The following is a 24,785-nucleotide window of genomic DNA, read 5'->3' as shown; positions in this document are numbered from 1 at the left end:
GCTGAGTAATAGGAAGCAGAGAGTGAGTATAAATGGGCAGTCTTCGCAGTGGAGGACGGTAAGCAGTGGGGTGCCGCAGGGCTCGGTACTGGGTCCCATGCTCTTTAACTTGTTCATAAATGATTTAGAGTTGGGAGTGAGCAGTGAAGTGGCCAAATTTGCGGATGACACTAAATTGTTCAGGGTGGTGAGAACCAGAGAGGATTGTGAGGAACTCCAAAGGGATCTGTTGAGGCTGGGTGAGTGGGCGTCAACGTGGCAGATGCGGTTCAATGTGGCCAAGTGCAAAGTAATGCACATTGGGGCCAAGAATCCCAGCTACAAATACAAGTTGATGGGGTGTGAACTGGCAGAGACAGACCAAGAGAGAGATCTTGGGGTCATGGTAGATAATTCACTGAAAATGTCAAGACAGTGTGCGTTTGCAATAAAAAAGGCCAACGCCATGCTGGGAATTATTAGGAAGGGAATTGAAAACAAATCAGCCAGTATCATAATGCCTCTGTATAAATCGATGGTGCGGTCTCATTTGGAGTACTGTGTGCAGTTCTGGTCGCCGCACCTCAAAAAGGATATTATAGCATTGGAGAAAGTTCAGAAAAGGGCAACTAAAATGATTAAAGGGCTGGAACACCTTCCCTATGAAGAAAGGTTGAAAAGCTTAGGGCTCTTTAGCTTGGAGAAACGTCGACTGAGGGGTGACATGATAGAAGTTTACAAGATAATGCATGGGATGGAGAAAGTAGAGAAAGAAGTACTTTTCTCCCTTTCTCACAATACAAGAACTCGTGGGCATTCGATGAAATTGCTGAGCAGACAGGTTAAAACGGATAAAAGGAAGTACTTCTTCACCCAAAGGGTGATTAACATGTGGAATTCACTGCCACAGGAGGTGGTGGCGTCCACAAGCATAGCCACCTTCAAGAAGGGGTTAGATAAAAATATGGAGCAGAGTTCCATCAGTGGCTATTAGCCACAGTGTGTGTGTGTGTGTGTGTGTGTGTGTGTGTATATATATATATATATATATATATATATATATATATATATATATATATATATATATATATATATATATATATATATATATATATATATTTGGCCGCTGTGTGACACAGAATGTTGGACTGGATGGGCCATTGGCCTGATCTAACATGGCTTCTCTTATGTTCTTATGTTCTTAACCTGGCAGGCCGAGGTCCTCAAAAGTAACCTTTTTGCATTCCTTTTCGCTCCTTGCCCTAGGTATAATCCCCTGGCGTGGGCACAGCCCTCAATGGAAAGGATTGTGCCTCCTGACACTTTTCTCTTCCCAAATCACCTCAGCTGCTTCCTGGGGCAAGCACCAGCTTGGTTGGTGTGGCTTCTTCCTCATGTGTTGTGCAAAAACAGTATATGATGGATTGTGTGGAAAAGTCTCTCCCTCCCACCATTTTGCTGGCTGGTTTTAGTTTTCCTTGCCGAAGAGCATTCATTATTGTATGTATGATCATGATTGATTAGCGAGTATAGAGCCACCTGGCACAAAGTACAGCAGCACCCCCTCTGGTCAGAGCCAGCACAACATCTTAGCAACATTTTGCATGTGGTGTTAGCTGCTTTGTTTCCCCAATTCCACTACCTCCCCCCCACCCCCGTCGCCACCGCCATAAACAGTCGTTTTAAAAACTGGAAGTGGCATGTGCTCTTTGGGCTCATATTCATGTCAGGGTTTCAAAATCAAGGTTGTGTTGATGTTATATCTCAAATGTTCTAAATTCACATTTGGATTTTTTAGATTCAGATTTCAGTGTACACCCACGCATCCAAATATTTATCTCCAAAGCAAAAAAAAAAAAGTTAAAAACCAACAGAAACCACAAACAAAATAAGAGTTTCTCCCATATGTGTTGCATACAGCGCAGCTAGTAGATGTTTGGGGAAGCAATGCTCCCTTCCAGCAACACACACACACTACTGTACTGCATAATTTTCTTTCCCCTTTTTTTGCTTTTTAAAATATCTGAGTGTGTGTGTGAGAGTGTGTGTTTGTGTTCCCATGCATGTGCTTGCATGCCTGGAAGTCATGGCAACCCCCAGTGTGGACATTTTTCAGAGATGTGTTTTATATAGCCTGCTTCTACATCCTGGCCCTGGTATTCCGAGGAGGTTGCCCATCCAAGTATTTGCCAGGGTTGGCCCTGGTTAGCTTCTGAGAACTGACAAGATTAGGCCTGTCTGGACTGTCCAGGTGAGGGTCACTGTGTCATTTTCTTAACAACCTACACGTGTCCTAAAGCCAGGCTGATCCTGAAAAATGTCTTGGACCTGGAACTGGATGTGACCATTTATTGTGCTGCAGAGCCAGTGTGGTGTAATGATTATAGCATCAGACTTGGTCTGAGAGATCTAGCCCCTACTTTCCCATGGAAGCTCCCTGAGTGATCCAGAGCCAGTCACACACGCTCAGCCTAACCTACCTCACAGAGTTGTAGTTGTGAGTAGGGCTTTTTTTTGTAGAAAAGGCCCAGCACAACTCATTTGCATATTAGGCCATACCCCCTGACATCACGATTGTTCCACAGAGGACTTTTTGTAGGAAAAGCCCAGAAAAAAATCATTTGCATATTAGGCCACGCCCCCTGATGCCAAGCCAGCCAGAACTACATTCCTGTGTGTTCCTGCTTTTAAAAAAGCCCTGGTTGTGAGGATAAAATGGAGAACATGCTGCTCTGGCTCCCCATTGGGGAGAAAGTCAGGGTATGCATGAAGTATTGTACATAGATTAAGAACACAAGGAAGCTGATCCAGTCTCTCAGAATGTAACAAAGCTTGGGAATGGAAATCATTTTTCAATTGGCGAGGCTTGGGTGGCTCACTTAGGTTACACGAAGGACAAGCGCTGTACAGATATGGATATGCAGCTGCCTTCAGACAAGTTGAACGATTGCCTTATCTAGCTCAAGTATTGTCCACTCTGGCTGACATTTAACTGGAGGTGCCAGGGACTGAAATTGGCATCCTCAATATAAAAAGTAGGCACTCTGAGGTTGAATGACAACCTCCCTCCTTCAGCTTACTAACTTCGTAACTTCCTTACTGCCTGTTCTTTCCAAATTCGAGGAATTCTGCTTGCATCTCTCTCTTTCTCTCTCTCGTTTTAAAAATATATATCCTGTGACTGTCTGAACCCTGGCCAATGCACAGGCACTTTCTGAGCACAGAGTTACTCTCTCCTCCACCCCAACAGCTAAAAGGGAAATGTCACACAGTTTCTCTGCCAAACGATGCTATATAAAGATTAGAGAACCTGCGTAGAGGCTGAAACAATGTAGAAGGAAAATCTTCTTTACCCCTGAGGAACAGCTAAGGCAGAAAACATCAAACTACAAATGAACCCAAGAGTTTGATCAGAGCAAAAGCCTGAAGATACCTTCCTTGTCTCGCCTGTGGACATTCAACATTTCTTTATTCATTGACAGAATGTGCTTCTGCCTGCCCCTTCCCTCAGAGGACATCCAGGTAAATGTACAAAGCAGAAAACACAAAATACAAGAGAAAAACCTTTAAAAATGAAGGCAGCAGTAATAAAAAGCAACTGCAAGCAGTAAAACTGCGGATACCCTGTTCTAACAATATAAACAGCAATTTGAAAGATTCCAGACAGATAAAAGCAACTTTAACCAATCCAAAGAAGAAGAACTGCACTGGCTGCCAGTTACATACCGGGTCCGCTACAAAGTGCTGGTTATTACCTTTAAAGCCCTATATGGCCGAGGACCTGCCTACCTGAGGGACCGTCTCTCCCCATATGAGCCCCAAAGAGCACTGAGGTCAGCAGGGAAGAACAAGCTGACTATCCCTGGGCCAAAGGAGGCAAAATCACAGAGCACCCGTGCACGGGCCTTCTCTGTTACAGCCCCGTGCCTCTGGAACCAGCTCCCGGAGGAGGTGCGGGCCCTGCGGAATCTGGACCAATTCCGCAGGGCCTGTAAGACCATTCTTTTCAGGCAGGCCTTTGTAGACCGCTGACAAAGATGGCTGTTCAACCCACCAAATGATTCCATCTAGTGATCCCTGCCATTATATAATGGACAGAATAACATCAGGAACATCACCGCTGCTGCTAAATTATGGAATGGCTTAGACAATCGGAACTGGTTTTAGATATTGTTGTTTTAAATTATTGTATAATTTAAATGCTGTTTTAAACTTATTATATATTGTATAATTTTATCGAACTTGTTGTTAGCCGCCCTGAGCCGGGATATAAATAAAATTTATTATTTATTATTATTATTATTATAAGATGAAGAAGATATTGGATTTATATCCCGTCCTCCACTCAAGAGGCTCACAATCTCCTTTACCTTCCTCCCCCACAACAGGCACCCTGTGAGGTGGGTGGGGCTGAGAGGGCTCTGACAGCAGCTGCCCTTTCAAGGACAACCTCTGACAGAGCTATGACTGACCCAAGGCCATGCCAGCAGGTGCAAGTGGAGGAGTGGGGAATCAAACCCGGTTCTCGCAGATAAGAGTCCGCTCACTTAACCACTACACCAAAGACAACCTTAACCAATGCAAAGCTACAGAAGGCTACACTGGGAGGGTAGTTGGTCCACCCCGGAGACAGATCGCCCTTTTGAATGGAACACTGTGCTACTGGGTGCATATGGTGGAATGGGCAAATTCATGTAACTCTGGTTCAGAATACAACACTGATATTACTCACTGGTGTGAACTGGTGAGATTACATTTCTCCACTTCAAGAAGATCTTCACTGACTGGGTCCTGCCTACATATGCTCAGATGCTTGCACAGTTGTTTTGTGTTGTTTTGGTTGTCCCAGACCTTAATAAAAAGGTATGATTTGGGATCTGAATTTTTTCATGGGCCAGAATGTCTGGTTTCAACTCCTGTCTCCTGTAATACCTACCATAGTCCAGGGTCTGAATACCTGAAGGACTGCTTCCTCCCACGTGACCCAGAATGGTGGATGGTCATCAAAGACAGGGCTTTTTATGTCACTAAGCCAAGAGCCTAGAAATCCTTTCTCACAGTCAAGGGTAAAATCTGTCATTTTTAAATTTAAATCCACTGTTTAATCATTTTATTTCACTGTGCCTTTAATTAATTGAATTAATTGTCCTCTCCCCATTCCTTTGAAATGTGTTCAGATTCTTCTGTTATAATAGTTTTATAATAGTTTTTCACTTTTGTTGATAGCTTTTAAGCTGTTTGCTGCTTTTAGGCTTTTATACTTTTATCTGCTTGTTAAGTTGCTTTTAATGTTTGTTTGTTTTTTAAAAACTGCTGCTTTTTGTTGTATTTATGGTGTTGGTTTCTACTGTATTCTTTTGGGCTTTTTATTGTATGCTGCTAAACAATACAGAAAGGGTCAATATCATCCTCTATGAGAGTCAGGGTTGTTTGGAGGCTGACTATCCATAAAATCATGTAATTGAGGGTGGTGCAGAAAAATAACCAAGTTATTAACAGAAGGGATAGGCTGTTAAAGACAGGGGCAAAGTGGAGTAGGAAGTGGTTTCCAAAAGACTCAAAAGTATACTGTACTTTGTGGAAGATCTCTGTGCAGTCTGAAAGCCAAATAATGCATTAGTGCTAGAGATCCCTAATTGGATAGTTTTTGTTTGAATTAAGTGTAACTATAGGCTTGGTTTGACTTTTAATTTGAGGGAGGGAAAGAGGGTGTCTAATCTTCCCCTGCTCATGCTATTTCTCAAGCAAAATCCCCCTTTCTTCTGCTGGCTGTCTGAACCATGATAGAAAAAAAAATGCAGGTAAAAGCAAGGAGGGGGGCAGGAGACGGGAGATTTAAATCAGGAAAACTGCATGGGAGAAAAGTTTGAGGAATTGCATACGAAGAGGCAAATGCTACATGAGCAAAGTGGTCCAAAGAGATCTGTTGAGGTTGGGTGAGTGGGCGTCAACGTGGCAGATGAGGTTCAGTGTGGCCAAGTGCAAAGTAATGCACATTGGGGCCAAAAATCCCAGCTACAAATACAAGTTGATGGGATGTGAACTGGCAGAGACTGACCAAGAGAGAGATCTTGGGGTCGTGGTAGATAACTCACTGAAAATGTCAAGACAGTGTGCATTTGCAATAAAAAAGGCCAACGCCATGCTGGGAATTATTAGGAAGGGAATTGAAAACAAATCAGCCAGTGTCATAATGTCCCTGTATAAATCGATGGTGCGGACTCATTTGGAATACTGTGTGCAATTCTGGTCACCGCACCTCAAAAAGGATATTATAGCACTGGAAAAAGTGCAGAAAAGGGCAACTAGAATGATTAAAGGTTTGAACACTTTCCCTATGAAGAAAGGTTAAAATGCTTGGGGCCCTTTAGCTTGGAGAAACGTCGACTGCAGGGTGACATGATAGAGGTTTACAAGATTATGCATGGGATGGAGAAGGTAGAGAAAGAAGTACTTTTCTCCCTTTCTCACAATACAAGAACTCGTGGGCATTCAATGAAATTGCTGAGCAGTTGGGTTAGAACGGATAAAAGGAGGTACATGTGGAATTCACTGCCACAGGAGGTGGTGGCGGCTACAAGCATAGCCAGCTTCAAGAGGGGGTTAGATAAAAATATGGAGCAGAGATCCATCAATGGCTATTAGCCACAGTGTGTATATAAATTTTTGGCCACTGTGTGATACAGAGTGTTGAACTGGATGGGCCATTGGCCTGATCCAACATGGCTTCTGTTATGTTCTTATGTTCTTAAAGTGGTAGCTTCCTCCATAGCAGCATTGTTTATTTGCTCCCTTTATGCTCCACCTGTTCCCAGCTGAGGGCCCCAAGTGGCTGACAACATGCTCCCCTTCTCCATTTTATTCTCACAACAACCCTGTGAAGCAGGTGAGGCTAAGAGTATGTGACTTACCCAAGGTCACCCAGTGAGCTTCCATGACAGAGCAGCAATTTGAGCCTGGGTCTCCTAGATCCTAATGTGACACTCTGGGTGCGATCACATGAGAGATTTGGCCCGACCTAGCCATGCCTCCCCTCCAGATTTAATGTGCAGGATCACCCAACACATCTGCCTCCTGAGTCCCACCTGTCCTTACTCATTTTAGGATGGACTGGGATGGGATTAAATAGCTACCGGGTATTTTCCAGTAGCAAATCTCTAAATTGAATGTAGGGCATTCCCTGACTTTCTAAATGGCTGGGCATGCACTTCAGGCACCCCACATGCTCAGGAACAGTCTGAATGTTCCTTGTGCACGTGTGCAGCTGGTGCCTCTCCCAGCAGCGGGGGTGGGGGGCTGTGTGAATGCCCAGGCACTCATCAAAGAATACCAGCTTTTACTGACAGGTCAGATTCCTTGCGTGATCACACCCTCTGAAAAAGGATCACACACCACTGAAAAAAGAAAAGCAAGCAAACCCATCTGATGATGCAGTCACAGGTCTCCCACATAACCTGTTCAAGGTCAGGCAGGCCATTGGTCTTGTTCTGACCTGTCAAGGGCTCTGATTTCCCTGATTTCTGCTTTTTGTAGCTGTGCAGAACTTCTGTATTGAGAGCTTAACTCCTCTCTTCTTTCAGGCCACCAAAATCCTTCCCTTTAAAGCTCCTATTATCAAACTCCTCCCCCAGCTCGACTAGAAACCGCATACTTTCCCTTTATCCATCTTAAGTTTGTTGTTCCACATACTCCTTGGCTACTAACTTTGCAGATAACTTTGCACCTCCACCTTTTGGGGTTTCCAACTCCAAATGTTCAAATCAATGCCATCAAGACTTAAAAAGCGACTGCAGCTGGCTCAGGTTGTCAGCAGGAAGGTGGCTGGAGAGAAAAGAGTTAAAGAGCTCCTGTTTTGCCCCCTTGAAGAAAGGAGCTCTAGCAGCTGCATTTGAAAAAGATTTTTTTTAAAATTGATCTGCATGGAATGTGTTATTCTTACTTAAGCCATCCTCAAAGAATAAGAGTTTTTTCCCTTCCTCTGACTAGAAAGTAGAGATTATAACATCTTTTGACTCCTTTACTCAATGCAAATGTAGCCATTTTAGAGGGGTAAACTGGGGGAGATTAGCATGGGAAACTCTGTTTTTCCACACTAGGCACTCACTTTTATAATTGGGGAGGAAAAGGATTTGAGTCCAGTAGCTCCTTGATGACCAACAGGAAGCAGTAGAAAACTAGGAGAAATATTTGTGTCTGACAAAGGGAGCTTTGACTCTCAAAAGCTTATACCCTGGAGATCTCGTTGGTCCTTAAAGTGCTATTGGACTAAAATCTTGCTCATCTACAGCAAACCAGTGTGGCCACCCACTAGGCCAGGGGTGCCAAACATGTGGTTCGGAGGCTGAATCGGGCCCCCGGAGGGCTCCTATCAGGCCCCCGAGCAACTGGCTGTCATCTGCTTCCTTCTCCCTATCTCTTGTTTCCTTCTGCGTAATAGCTTGCTTTGCAAGGCTTGCTCAATTGCACAGCAGAGCCACTGAGCCGAGCCTTTCTTCCTTCTATTGGCTGAGGCTCCCCCACCCCCCGCCAGTCCCCTGGGGAAGGAAGGAAAGAGCCAGAGCTTCCTTTGCCCAGTTCCCTGGATCCTATGGGAGAAATACAAAGAAAACACCTTTAAGACCAATGAGTGCTAATGTTTTAAGCATGTTTTAAGTTTTTAAATATGTATGTGTATATATATATATATATATATATATATATATATATATATATATATATATATATATATATATATATATATATATATATATATATATATATATATATATATATATAAACATGGCCCATTTATGTCAGATCCGGCTCTCATAACAAATGAGTTCGACACCCCTGCACTAGGTGATTGTCTAGGGCGCCAGTGCTCTGAGGGCACCAAATTGGGCACCCCCATGTGACTCGGTGAAATTATAAGTGCAGGGGGGGGGGGCGCAGAAGCTAGCCTTGGCTAGGGTGCCAGACAGTCTAGGACCAGCCCTGCACGCACCAAAACTATCTGGGAGGAACCTGACCCTTAGTCACTGGGTAGCAGAACAAATCGCAGAGTCACGTTGTGTTCCGTGTCACAAAGGAACTTCAATCTGCTTGTGACGTGCATGAGTCTGAGGTCCTAGGGCTTGCTTGATCTAGGGAGCCTTTGATCTAACCACAATTTGTTGTGACATCTGAATTTGGGAGCTTAAGCAAATTGGCTTTTTAAAGCAGAATTGAATCTGTCTAAACCAGTGATCTCAACTGGAAGATAGGTTTATGGCAAAGGGAGTCTTTTAGATGCTTTGCTTCTAAGCTATTTGGGGCTCTTATAAGGAAAGATGGTCATTTAGAATTGCACTTGGAAACAAAGTGGAAGCTGGTGGAGGTTTTTTGAAGTGCTTGGGCAGATTTGTTTCCCACCCCGAGTCCTAGTTAATGACCTGGCTCCTGTTTTATAGCAGCTGAAATTTCTGGATCCTTTTTTAGTGAGCTTCATGTACAATGAATACTGTGTAATGTCAAGCAAAGCAGAGAAATCTGAGGTACACCCAATATCGTTCTTCAGATTTGATGTTGGAAGCAAGCTGCTTGCGATATTATGTTATGCCCCCAGAATTCTGTGCCATGTATGGCCGGATCTTTCGCTAGGTGAACTTGGCAGCCGTCTAGAGTGCAGACTCAGAGAGGCACAGAATCAAGGTCAGAAGGAGGTGCAGTTTGAGTCCAGGGGCACCTTACACAGTCCCTGGTGCACTGAATCCCTCCTCCATCCTCCCACTGTACCCATAGTACAGAGCTTCTTGTGCCACGCACCACCAGAAGAGTGTCGCCCAATCTGCGGCCCTGCCTGGTTGCCGCCTGTGCCGTTGCCGCACCCTCTCAAAGTGCATGTAGACTTGGCACCACCCTCCCTGACTCACTTGCAGCAGCAGCTGCCACCACTGCACTTCACACTGCCAGTCGCCCTCTCCCACTAACACCCTGAGCCTTTTCTCACTCACCCGTGGCTACTGCCATCATGCCTCGCACTGCCAGCCACTCTCTGCCACTCCCACCCTGAGTCCTGAGCCTTCTCTCTCACTCGCCCTAAGGAGGATGCAGGCAGTATTGCCAGAGCGGCTGCCTTTTTGCTGGGGAGGGATGCCTGCAGATTTCAAGCCAAGCCCCACTGGCTCCCGTTGCTCATGTGAAGCATGCCCACAAGTCCATGGGCACTAAAGCCAGGATGGGCCTTCTTCACATTATGTTTTCCCCTGCTGGTGGTGGCCCTCCTCCCTTCCCCGAGCCTGAGCAGCGATACCTTTGCAGTCGGGCTTTGTTTGCTCCCAGGGTGAGGATTGCACATTCTACCTTTTTCATGACTTTTGCAACTGCTTGGCATTTACATGGCACTTACTTCCTGCATCCACTCCCCTCCCCCACTTGCCACCTATATATCTCTGTCCAGTTTCTACATGCCCTCCATGCATCTGACGAAGGGAGCTGTGTTTCTGAAAAGTTTATGCTACAATAAAATTTGTTAGTCTTATAGGTGCATTGGACTCTTTGATTTTTTTTTTTTTTTTAGAAAATATGGTCATTTTTCTAGGGAGCCATGGCTGATTTTTTAAAAATGGTCAGGGAGCAGTTTCAAGTTTTGTGCTTTTCATTTTTCCCACAATTCATCAGTTTTTGAACATTGCTTATCAGTGCGGGGTGGGGGGGGGCCAAGTAGTTAGTCTTGCCTAGAGTGCAAAATAGTCAGGGTCCAACCCTGTTGCCATGTAGCTGCCAGCTGAAAAACTAACTTTTAGATTTATTTAAAGCATTTATATTTGACCTTTCTGGCCAATTAAGGCCTTTGAGGTGGCCAAAACCAGTTATAAATACATTAAAAATCAGCTTCAGAAACAGTATGTATATATAGATAAAACCAGCAATTAAAAACAAACAAGAAGGAAGGTCAGATAAAACAAAAAAAGCCTTCACCCAGTGGCAGAAGACAACGACTGAAGGGTTAGATGAATCTTCCCAAGAAGATAATTGCATAATTGTGGTGCTGCTCGTTTAGTCTCAGGAGATGGTGGCACCCAAAACGAGGCCCCAGAAAATTAGGCTACTAGGTATGTTTTTATGGGAGGAGGAGGTTTTTATCATTGTATAACTTCTCTTACACCCCCGTAGAAGTGGAAGCTTCATATGAATTTCTGAAGAATATGTTTCCTCTGCGAGCTTTGAGTTCAGTTTTGCAGTGCTAGAAGAGAGCCAAGAAACAGGCCTGGACATTTGCTTTCTTCCATCTAAGGGTCAGACTGAATGAATCAAGGAGATCTGTATTCAGATAATCTCCCTGTAGATATGTGTGCGTTGTGGGCAGAAAGTTATTCCATTCATGGGGCAAAATGGAGAATGTCTAGAAGCAGGGGGGCGGTGTTTAAAAAAGTATCTTGCAAGGTGAGAGGGATTTCCCCTAAAAATCCTCCCCCACCCCACTGAGCAATTAATTTGCTACCTCCTAGCCTCATTCCTATTTTCTTCTGGGGCTTTAATGAGCAAACCAGGCGAGACCAAATGCACAGACGGCTGGCTTGCATTCTTCCATACATATATAATAATTGCTGAGGGTTCACTAATCTTCACACTAGTAATAAGCCGTTAACACGCTCCTTCGTAAAAGCCTTCTTTGCATAATGTATGTAGACCTCCGGCAGTTGCATTAATCTCTCAATTTCCATAACCTGGATTCCCCAAGACAGCAAAGTCCTTAAAAAGGCAGCCCAGCCCGACGTCTGATGGATCAGTTTGTTGTGTGGCCAGAGGATGTACAGGAGTACATTCGGTTTATTCAGTATTCACATGCTGGATGCACATCATTTATATATACAATGTAGCGTAATGCTGATCTGTCAAGCACTGGTAAAAATGCATATATTTTACAGGAAAAATTGGGCACAAAGAAACGGTGCAAAAGGTGGGAGGAATCACAGATTTGATTTGCAGAAGAGACAAGTGAAATTGAAACGGGAATTTGGGGCTGGAAGTAGCAAAGATGAAAAAGGCACATCTCCCGCATTGGCCTTGCAATCTGTAGCCAGCACCAATTCCTAGAAATGGTTTATGCTTTATTATTCTTTTTATGGCTAGATCTGACTTGGAATACACAGAGCTTAATTTGTAGAAAGAGATGCTGATGTTCAGGTGGATTTGGAAGTAAGGCACACGCTGGCAAGGAAATCTGGCTTGATCCTGATCTTTAAGACTGCCGCTGCCACCTTTTCCCCTATATCTTAAGTGGTTACTTGGCAGTCAGAAACTCAACAGGTGGAATTTTATTCACTCTTGCTTCCCCATATTGGGGGAGAGCTGCATCTGTTACCAACCCATGCCTGACTCTTCTCTTTTTCCAGGCATTGCCTACATGTCACCAAGCTTCTTTGAGCAGTCTAGAAATGAAATGATCAGAAAGCTGCGTTGTGTTCTAACCCCCTTTGGTGCAGTCATGGGGCTGCAGAACATATACCTGTTTCTTTTTCTTCTAAGCTACTAGAATGTAACAATCTGACATCCTGTGCTTCTTCTTTCCCATCGCACACAGCCGCCACCTTCGGGCCAGCAGTCACCAACCAAGAGCCTGTTGAACGGGAGCCCTTCCAAGTGCCCACGCTTTGCTAAAGTCAGGAACTGGGAGACAGGTTCTGTGCTGCATGATACCTTGCATCTCAAGAGCACCATGGTAAGTGAGATGGCCCATCTGGCCCAGCATTTCCCAAGACAGGTGTTGCCAGATCACAATGACACAGGAGACGGCTCGGGAACAGTTGCTTTGGAGAAGCATCATCGGGATCGCATGCTGCTATGGCAACAGCAGGGGGAACCTCACTGGCTGTGGCTAGGCAGGATCAAATCCAACCAAGGCGGGAGGTGTCACCAGCTGGTGAAATGAGTGGCTGAATTCCATTTGTCTTCATCCATTGCTTCCCTTTCCCTCCTAGCACTTGGAGGCCTATATGTGTTTTGATGCATAGACTTCGTTGCATGTAGTCCAGAGTATATTAGCTTAAATACAAGCTGTTCCTCCATTGCCATTGTTTTAAAGTCAGACAGCACAAGAATTTGAAGAGATAATTGCACAAACAGTGCTTTGGACAGGCAACCAAAGATGAATGGCCTATCAGCAGCAGCAGGGAAGCAGCAGAGAATATCAGTGTTTGTGGTGCAGGCAGATATTTGCGTTGCTCAAAGAGCAAAAGACAGCCAGGTTCGCTTTTTTTCTGCTGGCATCTTTCCTGGGGCCAGCCAAGTGTTTTAAGAAAATGGGTGGGGCCTGGCAGGGCTTTTGCCTAGCAAGGCTTCTGATGGGCCGTTGGAGATTTGATTGACTGTGCAGCTTTTTAAAAAATGTCACTTTGGCAGCAGCTGCCTCCACAGCACAAGGAGCTTCTCTGTCTGACTGAGCCATTTTGTGGCTGGTTCCACCTCCTGTGGCAGCCATTTTATGGCAGCCATTTTGTAGCTGTGCTAGGGTTGCCAGGCCCTTTCATCACTCTGGCACAGGGATTTGGGAGGTGTTCCAGGGGTGGGTGGGGACATCATTCAATGTCACACAATGCACTGGTGTCACTTTGAAGAGATGTCATCATGTCGGTGACACTGGGGGCAATGCTCTGGTTTGGGGGAGAAACTCTGTGGTAACTTTTTACTCAAACAATAGAGTTTTGCCCAAAAAACAGAGTATCCCTGTTAGACATGCCTGTTTAGGGGTGGGATTTCCCCAGCCAGCCAGTTGGTCCATGGTGGGGAGACACCCCTGAAATTGGGGAATCCCCCACTCACACCTGAGGACTGGCAATCCTAAACTGCACCGCTACTCTGTGCCAGGATTCAAAAGGTGCCTGCAGGCTCAAAAACGTTGGGGACCCCTGGCAGATTCAAACCTGTGAGGAAGCTTCTTTTACTTAAACAGACCTTCTCTCTAGTCCTGGCTATAAATTCTAGGCTAAGATTATACATTTCCTACATTTCCAGTCCTTTCATTGGTTCTGGTGTTGAATTCTGTCTGATGCCCCCTAGTGTCTGGTGTAGGAGCATACTTGAAAATGTGGCTTACTGAGAGAAAGATAAAACTATCACAGCCTTTGTAGCTGCTAAAAAAAATCCTTTATTGACTACCTGAATCCTGCAAGTCATCCAGATACAGTGGGAGTAACTTGGCTTGAACAGAATGCAAGGAACAGTGCCCTTCCCATCACACTTCACTGGGATTTCTAAGTGTGAATGTTTAGACAGCAGTAATAGCTGAATATGTGCAACCTACCAAGCCTGGCCTGGCCAACTATGCTGCCAGGCTCATTCACCCAACCAACCACTGTCTTTAGATACTTTTAGATGCCTTGAGCCCGCATCCAGTTCAGGGACGAGGACCTTGCAGCCCATTCCGGATGTGTAGTCAAGAGGGGGAGAAGGCAGGAAATATGATAGCCCTCAGGGCTGGCTACAGATTACAAGGAGCCCTGAGTAAATGAACCGGTCAGTTGTGTGTATATGTACACCCTCCTGGTGGCAGAAGTAGAGCATGAGCTTTTCACATTCTTTCCAACCTAGTAGGGCCTTGAGGCAGCCAAGAAGTTTTAAAGGAGTATGGAAGAGTCGTACTCTATTCCTTCCTCTAACCACCGCTCCTAGCTGCAAATGGGAGATCATCCGAGGCCTCTGCAATATCTTTAGAACAATCTTCCAGATGTGGTGGGAGAGGGCAAGTTGTGCATCTTTGGTTCATGGTGGGCCTTTTGCCAGGCCATGGCCTTGGCAGGTGCCTGACCAGATGGTCACAGCTCTTCTTTGCAGACTATATCCTTCAAAACCTCACCGGTTGAATTATCACTCTCACACAAAAAGTATGTAAACAAACATTTAGTACACAGTTTATAATGTCCATACAGTAAAATGATAGCATTAACACTCATACGACACTCCCCCAGACTGTTTTCTAAAGTCACGTTTCAGAGGCACTGCCTTCAGCCGCTTCTTGCAGTTCAGAATCTGGGTGGAGACAGGGGCGTCGTTCTGCACAACTTCTCACAAAGAGATCAAAAGACCTTATTTCCTGGATTTCCTATGGTTTCGCTGGTTTTACCCTTCGTCAGTCTACTCTCAGTGCTGTTTTAACTGGAGCCACAGTACAAAGAATTCAACCACAGATCAACATGTACATGCTCAAGTCTCTGCTATCGGCTGGATGGATGAATACAGAAGTGAAAACAAGATGCACACCCACTTAATTTTGAATCTCTTGTCTTCCAGGTTACACCCTGTAGCGAGCAGGTCTGCATGGGTTCCATCATGATCCCTTCCCAGCACGTCCGAAGGCCGGAGGAAGTCAGGACGAAAGAGCAGCTGCTCCCACTAGCAAAAGAATTCATCGATCAGTACTATTCCTCTATCAAGAGGCAAGTCTTGCATGTGGACAGTCTTGGCCTCCGCATCTGACAGAGCTCTTTGCCAGAAAACATCTAGGCTTCTACAAATATGGCTTGACTGAATGAGAACTCCCCATGCAAATGTCATAGATTGCTGAGGATGCATACTTTATAAAAATTTACTTTCACAAATAATGACGGCCAGGTCTACGATCAGCCTTTGCCTCGTGTGTGTGAGTCTGTATCTGTCTGTCTGTCTGTCATTGTTTGTCTGTCTACATTTAAACAAACTGTACTCTCTGCTTGTCTGATACAACACAGTCTTTCCCAGCATGATAATGGAAGTGATGGCAGCTGCCTGTTCTCTCCGTCTTGGCAGGTTTGGCTCCAAGGCCCACATGGAGAGGCTGGAAGAAGTAACCAAGGAGATTGAAGCTACCGACACTTACCAGCTGCGAGACACAGAGCTGATCTATGGAGCAAAGCATGCCTGGCGCAATGCTGCCCGCTGTGTGGGCAGGATTCAGTGGTCCAAGTTGCAGGTAGGTGGGAGAGTAGTTAAGTATTTGTTCATTGAAAAAGTAATGTAAGAATCACAAGCTGCTGATTCAGACCTCGGAAGGCATCTCTGCTCAAGGATTTCTAAAAACAGGCGTTTAACAAGAGTGAATCAAAAGCAGGATGTAAGCTTCTTTACATTCAAAAGAAGAAGAAAGCCAGCTGTATTTGCCACGGTGTTTTCTATACAAATGTTGATTTTTACTTCAACATGTTCAGGGGATTGGGCTATAGAAACTTTTAAAACAGGACTAACTTCCAACGTTATAGCTTATATATTAAGCTATGGAAAGTGGTTGTTTGGGCTGCTTTGGCATGCTTCAAAAACAAAGACTCTTCTATCAAAGTAAATGTTGATGCTTTATGCTGGGTTCTTTCCCCCTTGGTGCTGCCTCTCTTTGTGCACTTTCAGAGAGCCAAGGGCTGACTTTCACGTGGATTCTTCCATGCAGCTGTGTTGGATTAGACCGAAGGTCCACTTAGTCTAGCTTCCTATTTCTCACAGTGGCCAACTAAATACCCCCAGAAAACCCACCAACAGGACAAGAAGGCAACAAATGTTCAGTATGGCACACTACTTCTCTTTAAATGAGAATTTAAAGAACAAGGTGCATTTTGTTCATCTTATATAATCATTAAATGTGGGAAATTTCTCCTTGGTTTTATAGAGTGATGCCTTCCTCCATACTATTAGTGAGATCTATGTGGTGTCTACCAAGTGTTAACTTAATCATAAGAACATAAGAGAAGCCATGTTGGATCAGGCCAGTGGCCCATCCAGTCTAACACTGTCACACAGTGGCCAAAAAACCAGGTGCCATCAGGAGGTCCTCCAGTGGGGCCAGGATACTAGAAGCCCTCCCACTGTTGCTCCCCCCCCCCCCAAGCACCAAGAATACAGAGCATCACTTGCACCAGACAGAGTGTTCCATCTATAAAAAGGTAAAGGTAGTCCCCTGTGCAAGCACCAGTCATTTCCAACTCTGGGGTGATGTCGCATCATAACGTTTTCATGGCAGACTTTTTATGGGGTGGTTTGCCATTGCCTTCCCCAGTCATCTACGCTTTCCCCCCAGCAAGCTGGGTACTCATTTTACCAACCTCAGAAGGATGGAAGGCTGAGTCAACCTTGAGCCAGCTACCTGAACCAAGCTTCTGCCAGGATTGAACTCAGGTTGTGAGCAGAGAGTTTGGACTGCAGTACTGCAGCTTAACCACTCTGCACCATGGGGCTCCATCTATACCTTGTGGCTAATAGCCGCTGATGGACCTCTGCTCGATATATTCATCTGATCCCCTCTTGAAGCTCTCCATGCTTGTAGCCGCCGCCACCTCCTGTGGCAGTGAATTCCACAGTGTTTGCAAGCATTTGGAAAGCAGGTTGGTTGTATTGTTCTGCTAAGTGATCAGAAACAAAGGAAAGCAGAAGAGTGCTAAGATTCTCTTTCCCCCTTGGCGGGACAACACAGGGGACAGGCTTACCCTGCAGTGCCTGGTAAACGATGATCATCCTCCTTCACTCCATCAGTTGCTTTAAGATCTGCTTCCTCGGTTCGCTTTTTTTCCCTTCTCCCCCTTTGCTGTCATTTCCCCCTTTGCTCTTATGTGTATTATGTTATGAGCAATTATTTTGAATTGTAAGCCATCTTGCACACAATGGCAAAGAAAGCAGCATAGAAATGAAATGGATAAACAATTATGTGTGTAAGACCACATCTCTTTGAATGCACATTCTCTGCATTCCAAGGCCATTGTTTTCAGGACAGCATCTGCGTGGGCAACTCAGATCTAAAGCAGATGGATCTCCTGTTGGCCTGCAAAAGGCAAATTGTAAGTTTGTGCAGCCCTGATTCGATTTGAGGCTGCATGGTGGTGGGTTTTGCTAATCAGCCCCCCTCTCCCACTCTGATTAGCACTTTAAAGGGGGAAAAGTGGACCCTTTCAAACCTCTATCTTTTTTTTTTCCTTTTAAAATGCTAATAAAAGCATCATTGAGTATGTCAGTAGGGGAACCACAAGTGAATTGAAGGGTTAAACCCTTTCTTCCCTTCTGTACATGGTCTAGGTCCAATGCTTGCAGTTTGACTTTTACTGTCAAATGGAGGCCCTGTGGCGCAGAGTGGTAAAGCTGCAGTTTTGCAGTCCAAACTGTCTGCTCACGACCTGAGTTCGATCCCGACAGAAGCTGGGTTCAGGTAGCTGGCTCAAGGTTGACTCAGCCTTCCATCCTTCCGAGGTCGGTAAAATGAGTACCCAGCTTGCTGGGGGGAAAGCGTAGATGACTGGGGAAGGCAATGGCAAACCACCCCATAAAAAGTCTGCCATGAAAACGTCATAATGCGACATCACCCCAGAGTTGGAAATGACTGGTGCTTGCACAGGAAACTACCTTTACCTTTTTATAGATGGAACACTCTGTCTGGGGCAAGTGATGCTCTGTATTCTTGGTGCTTGGGGGGGGGGGAGCAACAATGGGAGGGCTTCTAGTATCCTGGCCCCACTGGAGGACCTCCTGATGGCACCTGGTTTTTTGGCCAGAAACTAACTGATCCAGAAACTAACTGATCTGGAATGTGGCAGTTTGAATCCTGACAGGAATGTAATGGACAGCACACATCCAACCTGCGCTGCGTCAGCTACACTGACTTCCAGTGGAGTATCGGGTTAGGTTCCAGGTTTTGATTTTGACCTTTAAGGCCTTGAGTGGTCTGGGGCCCATGTATCTTCAGTACCACCTCCTCTGGTATGTCCTCTGAAGAGTTTTACACTCTGCTGAGAAGAACTTATTGGTGATCCCTGGCCCAAAAGACTGTCCTTGACCAGAGCTTTTTCAACCCTGGCTCCCACCTGTTGGAACTCTCTGCCAAATGACATCCGTGCCCTCCGGGACCTGATGCAGTTCTACAGGGCCTGTGAGGCAGAGACGTTCCATCAGGTTTTTGGCTGAGGACAGTGATGGGCACCATCTTGACTGGCACTCTCCCCTCCCCGGCTCCCTCCCCTCTCTCCTGCATGGTAATGACACAGTCTGAAATCTGATGTATTAGCGCCATTTGAGAATTGTTTTTAATAAATCTTATTATGATATGTACTTTGTTGTTTATTACTCCGAGACCAGAGCAGTGTTCCCTCTAAGCTGAGTTGGCATGAGCTAGCTCACAGATTTTTAACCTCCAGCTCACACATTTTTGTCTTAGCTCAGGAAGGATGACCCGAAAGCACAATAATTTATGTAGCAGCTCACAGCTTTAATGCCAGTAGCTCACGATTTTAATGCCAGTAGCTCACAAAGTAGAATTTTTGTTCACAAGACTCTGCGCTTAGAGGGAACATTGGACCAGAGTACCCCGGGACTGGGTGATCCATAAATCTAAATTATAAATAAATATGCCCTGACTTGGATAGCCCAAGCAAGCCTGAACTCAGTAGATCTCAGAAGCTAAGCAGGGTCGACTCTGGCAAGTACTTGTATGGGAGATCTCCTTGGAATACCAGGAGTTGGGAGGTAGGGGCAGGCTTTATTCAGCCACCTCCCTGAATATCCTGCAGTCCCCTGGACTTCCTTGGTGGTGTTCCATCCAAAGACTAACCCTGCTTAGTGTTTGAGATCTGACAAGATCAAGGTAGGGGAGATACAGGAACCGTGTCCTCACACTGTGACTTTGATTCTTTCAGGTGTTTGATGCCCGGGATTGTACCACCGCCCACGGGATGTTCAACTACATTTGCAACCACATAAAATACGCCACTAACAAAGGGAACCTCAGGTGCATTATACAGTTTGTGGAGCTTTGTGCGTGGGTGTGTGCATACCTGCATGCATTGTGGTTTCGCTCAGTTTGGCAATTGAGGTAGAATCTCTGAAAACATATCTGTGTTTGTTTCAATCCAGCAAGTTTTTCTTCTGACGTGAAAAATATCCTTGTGTAAAATATCATTGCATAGCACATCTGTGCCAGGATTCACTTCCTCTGCCATCCTTCTGAGTCATCATACCCACGTCTGGCCAACTTGTGGGGGCAGGAGTGGAGAGTAGGCAAGTTGAGGGAAGGCAAAGATTGCCAGGAGATGCAGGCAGCAGTGCTCCTTCATAAAAACAGCAAAACACACCCCATATGCTGATTTGTCTATAAATTTGAATGGTTTTCTTCCATTCCATTGTATCTGAAGAAGTGTGTGTGCACCTGAAAGTTCATACCTTGAATAAAATTTGTTGTCAAAGATTTCAGGTTTTCACGTCTGGTAACATCATTAGGGTTTGTAGAATCTTTCGGGCTCAAGTGCCGTGTTCTACTGGAGAAAGTTTTCCTTCCAGACGTTTCATTCTCAGCTGTGGAGAACATCCTCAGTGGCGTTGCAGCCGGAGCAGGCGCATCAATGCACAGCAGCCAAGAAGGTCTGAGCGCCTGCTCCGGCTGCAACGCCACTGAGGTTGTTCTCCGCAGCTGAGAACAAAACGTCTGGAAGGAAAACTTTCTCCAGTAGAACACGGCACTTGAGCCCGAAAGATTCTACAAACCCTAAAACTTTGTTGGTCTTAAAGGTGCCAGTGGACTCTAACTTTACACCATCACTGTTCTTATTGGCACTTAAAAACTGAATTAAGGCCACAATCTACTCCCCTTAGAGTTGCTGTAGGTTAACTTGGCTGTTGATGCCTTCCTTGAGTTGCAGGGGCCCTCTTACCACTCCTTTCCCTACTGTCTCATTCCAACCAAGACTGTAAACCTGTGTCTGGGCTGTACCATCTGATGAGGGTGGGGGGCACCTCACATGAATGAATGTTCATTCAAATAATGCCCACATGTAGAAAAGTAGCATGTCAGGGAGAAGTCTAGGTAAAAAACCCTTCCTCCTGGCTAGGTTTCTGGGTGCAGCTGGCTTTCTTTTGTAGATGTTAACATTCTGCCTGGTGAACCTTCACCTGATATATGCAGTGGTACACCCCCAACACTGGTTTACCATCTCCAGTGGGACCTTTCCCTGTGGCTAGGGAAGGGGCTGATTGTGTAGGGCTTCAGTGGTGCATCAGTTCCTATACGTGGCTTGTTGGTTAGGTGGTGCAGAGAGAGAAATATCTTGCAGTCCCTCTGCAAGAATCACATTTCAAGGTTGTGGCACTCAACAGAATGCCATCACAGGCCACTTCTTCACTGCATATCTTGCTTTGGCATTGCTGACCTCAGCCTCCTGTGTTCTTCCTTCCTTCCTCCAGGTCTGCCATCACTATATTTCCCCAGAGGACGGATGGCAAACATGACTTCCGAGTCTGGAATTCTCAACTCATCCGATATGCCGGGTACAAGCAGCCAGACGGCACCATCCTGGGAGACCCGGCCAATATTGAGCTGACAGAGGTCAGTGGGTGAGACAGTGGAAGGCACACATAATTACACGTTGCCCTTTGTTGCCGCTGCATCCTGCTTTATGGATTTAAGGTCATTGGCATAGCAGCACCTGCAATACTTTTACAGACACAAAAAGTCAGCAAAGCCAACCTTGCCATGAGTCTCAAAGGGAAAGGCTTCAGGGCTGCTGTCTCTAGGGGCTTGGTACAATCCCTGATCAACTTTCCTCATTGACCTTATTCCTGACATGTTACAAAATCCTTGCTTCCCCCACATGTCCTCCATGGGTAGTGTAAATCCAACATGCTCTAGGAGTTTCGTGCTTGAGGCTTAATTCCCTGGCACTTGGTAGCCTGGGACCAGGTTTGTTTGTTTTTTTGTAGCAAGTGCTCTTTTGTATATTAGGCCACACACCCCTGATGTGGTCAGTCTTCTAAGAGCTTACAGTAGGCCCTGTACTAAGAGCCCTGTAAGCTCTTGGAGGACTGGCTGCATCAGGGGTGTGTGGCCTAATAGGCAAAGGAGTTCCTGCTACAAAAAAAAAAAGCCTGGCTGGGACTGTAGTGTGTGGGGCAAGGGGTCTTATGCTCCCCCCCCATTACTGTTTTCCTGTTCTGAAATCATCCCGGGGAGCCACTGTTTCCAGCTTTGGGAAAACTTACATTCACCTAAGAGCTGCATTTTCCATGGAGCTAACAGTAACAGCTTAAAGAGGGGATTGGATAAACATATGGAGCAGAGGTCCATCAGTGGCTATTAGCCACAGGGTATAGATGAAACTCTCTGTCTGAGGCAGTGATGCTCTGTATTTTTGGTGCTTGGTGGGGGCACGGTGGGAGGGCTTCTAGTGTCCTGGCTCCACTGATGGACCTCCTGATGGCGCTTGGTTATTTTGGCCACTGTATGTGACACAAAGTGGTTGACTGGATGGGCCATTGGCCTGATCCAACATGGCTTCTGTTATGTTCTTAAATGGGGTGGTGGGGAGGCTTCAGCACCTTCTCCCCCTGCCCCCCTGTCATGATAACAATTAGTATCAGGCCCGTGCAAGCCTGGGAATTGAGTTCTGACTACAAAACTCCTAGATCACATCTGTTGACTGGAGACATGGGTACATACAGGATCTGCAGTGTGGGAACTGGCCCTGAACTGTGCAACTTCAGACAGCAAACAGAAGCCCAAATGAGTGAACACTAACCTATACAAAAACGCATGAAATAAATATCTCCCCTTTGTATAAGAAATTAGCATGCCAGAGAGGCGTGTATTAGGGGGCATTAAGAATAAAACTGGTGTAAGCCATTTTGCATCCTCATCGGAGAATAAATGGGGGATTAATGAAGAAAATATAGATGAAGTCACTGAGCACTGTAAATATATGTATTAAAAGATGCAGATCCTTTTACATAGGTTTATAGTAGACAAGGGAGGAGGGAGTAGGGAATATAAGGAGGGATTTTATTTATTTACTTACTTCCATTTTATCCTGCATTTCTCCCCATGGCAGCTTACATGGTTCCCTTCTCTGCCATTTTATATTCACAACAACCCTGTGAGGTAGATTAGGTTGAGAGTGTGCGACTGGCCCAGGGTCACCCAACAAGATTCCATGGCAGAGTAGGGATTCAAACCTAGGTCTCTTGGATCCTAGCCCAACACTCTAACCACAAGACCACACTGGCTGGGGGAGAGAGGTGGTGGCGGCCACAAGCATAGCCACCTTCAAGAGGGGTTTAGATAAAAATATGAAGCAGAGGTCCATCAGTGGCTATTAGCCACAAAAAAAATTTGCCACTGTGTGACACAGAGTGTTGGACTGGATGGGCCATTGGCCTGATCTAACATGGCTTCTCTTATGTTCTTAATTAATAAAATTAGCAAAATGAGTGATAAATCGGTTGAAATGCTCAAAACCGGACCGCGGGGGGCACACCACGTTGGATCCATTTTTGGACTCACAAGACTGGACAAAACCAAACACCCCAAATTTTGTCAAGTTTGGCTCGGGGTGGGGAGAGAGAAAGGCCATGAGCTTTAGTTTGCAGGGTCCTGTACCCTGCGGCCTGGGCCAAGCGAACACCTTTTAGGCTCCTGCCAGCTACACAAGCATGCCTGGATGCAACTGAAGCTGTCCTATAAGGAAAGTCACTAACCAAATATTCTCCTCTTGGGTACAGATCTGTATACAGCAAGGGTGGAAGCCTCCCAGGGGCCGCTTTGACATCCTGCCACTCCTTCTCCAGGCTAACGGCAATGACCCGGAACTCTTCGAAATCCCACCTGAGCTGGTGCTAGAAGTGCCCATTCGGCACCCCAAGTAAGTCAGAATGCCTCATCTTGCTGGAAAGCTAGTAAGGTCACATATGAATCTGCCCTGTGCTGAATCAGACCACTGGGCCATCAAGATCGGTATTATTTACTCAGACCAACAGTATCTCTGCAGCATCTCAGGTGTACGGCTTTCATATCACCTGCTCCCATTTAACTGGAGATGCCGGGGATTGAACCTGGGATCTTCTGCATGCAAAGCAGAGGCTCTTCCACTGAGCCACAGTCCGTCCTTGAGCACCAGGTGCTCAAGCTAAAGGTGAGCATATGATGAGCGTGTAAAGCAGTCTTGTGCTGAGTCTTGGTTGCTCCTCCAGCTAGCTCAGTATTGTCAAGTTTGAGGAGCAACAAGTCTCCAGGGTCTCACTGAGAGAAAAAAAAAATCTTTTATCGGCACCCACTATCCTTTTAACTAGAGGAAGCAGGGATTGAACCAGGAGCCTTCTGCATGCAGAGCACGTATATTCTGCCACTGAACCACAGGCCTCTTAGGTATTTCAGAAGCAGGCAGAAGTCTAGAAGCCACACAGTGTGAACTAGGTAGCCTCCTCCTCCAACAATACGCTTCCCCTGCTGAGAGATGTCAAGAGGTCTTTGAGACTTTATGACCTTGACAACACCAGGTTAGCCATTCACCTGACTTCCCAAGCCAGAAAGTTCTATGTCCAAATTTGACTACAATGGCCTCAAGTTCCCTGCGTCTTACCAGAAGGTCCAGCAAAGCAAGGAGCCAGTGCTTAACCCTAGTTTGAGGCTGCCCTTCTGGTCTTTTTCCCTCCCAGATTTCCGTGGTTTAAAGACTTGGGGCTGCAGTGGTATGGCTTGCCAGCGGTTTCCAATATGCTGCTGGAGATCGGAGGCTTGGAGTTCTCCGCCTGTCCCTTTAGCGGCTGGTACATGGGGACTGAGATTGGAGTCCGTGATTACTGCGATAATTCTCGCTACAACATCCTGGAGGTAAACTGAGAAATGTCATCTACTCTAAGGCATAAGGAATGCTGCATACTTTGGGAGGGGGTAGAAATCTGACCAGGGGAAGCAGTAAAAACTTATGAGGAAGTGTGAAGGCTGTGTACAGATCTGCCTTCAGACAGAAGTGCTGTCAGGTTTTGTTGCTAGATGATGGGCTTAGCTTTGCCCTGCCTTTATTCCTGTAATGACACATATGAAGCCTCCAGATCCAAAGCTGTCACTCATCATCCTCTCC

The 24,785-nt window shown here is 45.7% G+C and overlaps 1 protein-coding gene across 1 annotated transcript in view; it reads left to right on the top strand.

Moving 5' to 3' along the window:
* Positions 1-24,785, top strand: part of NOS1 (nitric oxide synthase 1) — a 120,544-nt gene that overhangs the window by 53,321 nt on the left and 42,438 nt on the right. The window contains exons 3-9 of the mRNA XM_060249092.1: positions 12,524-12,661; positions 15,229-15,374; positions 15,724-15,886; positions 19,578-19,669; positions 21,118-21,259; positions 23,428-23,567; positions 24,361-24,535. Of these exons, the coding sequence (XP_060105075.1) occupies positions 12,524-12,661; positions 15,229-15,374; positions 15,724-15,886; positions 19,578-19,669; positions 21,118-21,259; positions 23,428-23,567; positions 24,361-24,535 (996 nt within the window). The remainder of the gene's footprint in view (positions 1-12,523; positions 12,662-15,228; positions 15,375-15,723; positions 15,887-19,577; positions 19,670-21,117; positions 21,260-23,427; positions 23,568-24,360; positions 24,536-24,785) is intronic.

This window comes from Heteronotia binoei, chromosome 11, assembly GCF_032191835.1.
Source record: "Heteronotia binoei isolate CCM8104 ecotype False Entrance Well chromosome 11, APGP_CSIRO_Hbin_v1, whole genome shotgun sequence".
In the NCBI taxonomy this organism is placed as follows: Eukaryota; Metazoa; Chordata; class Lepidosauria; order Squamata; family Gekkonidae; genus Heteronotia; species Heteronotia binoei.
Note: the sequence above shows the minus strand (reverse complement) of the source record. Positions and strands in the feature narration are given on the sequence as shown.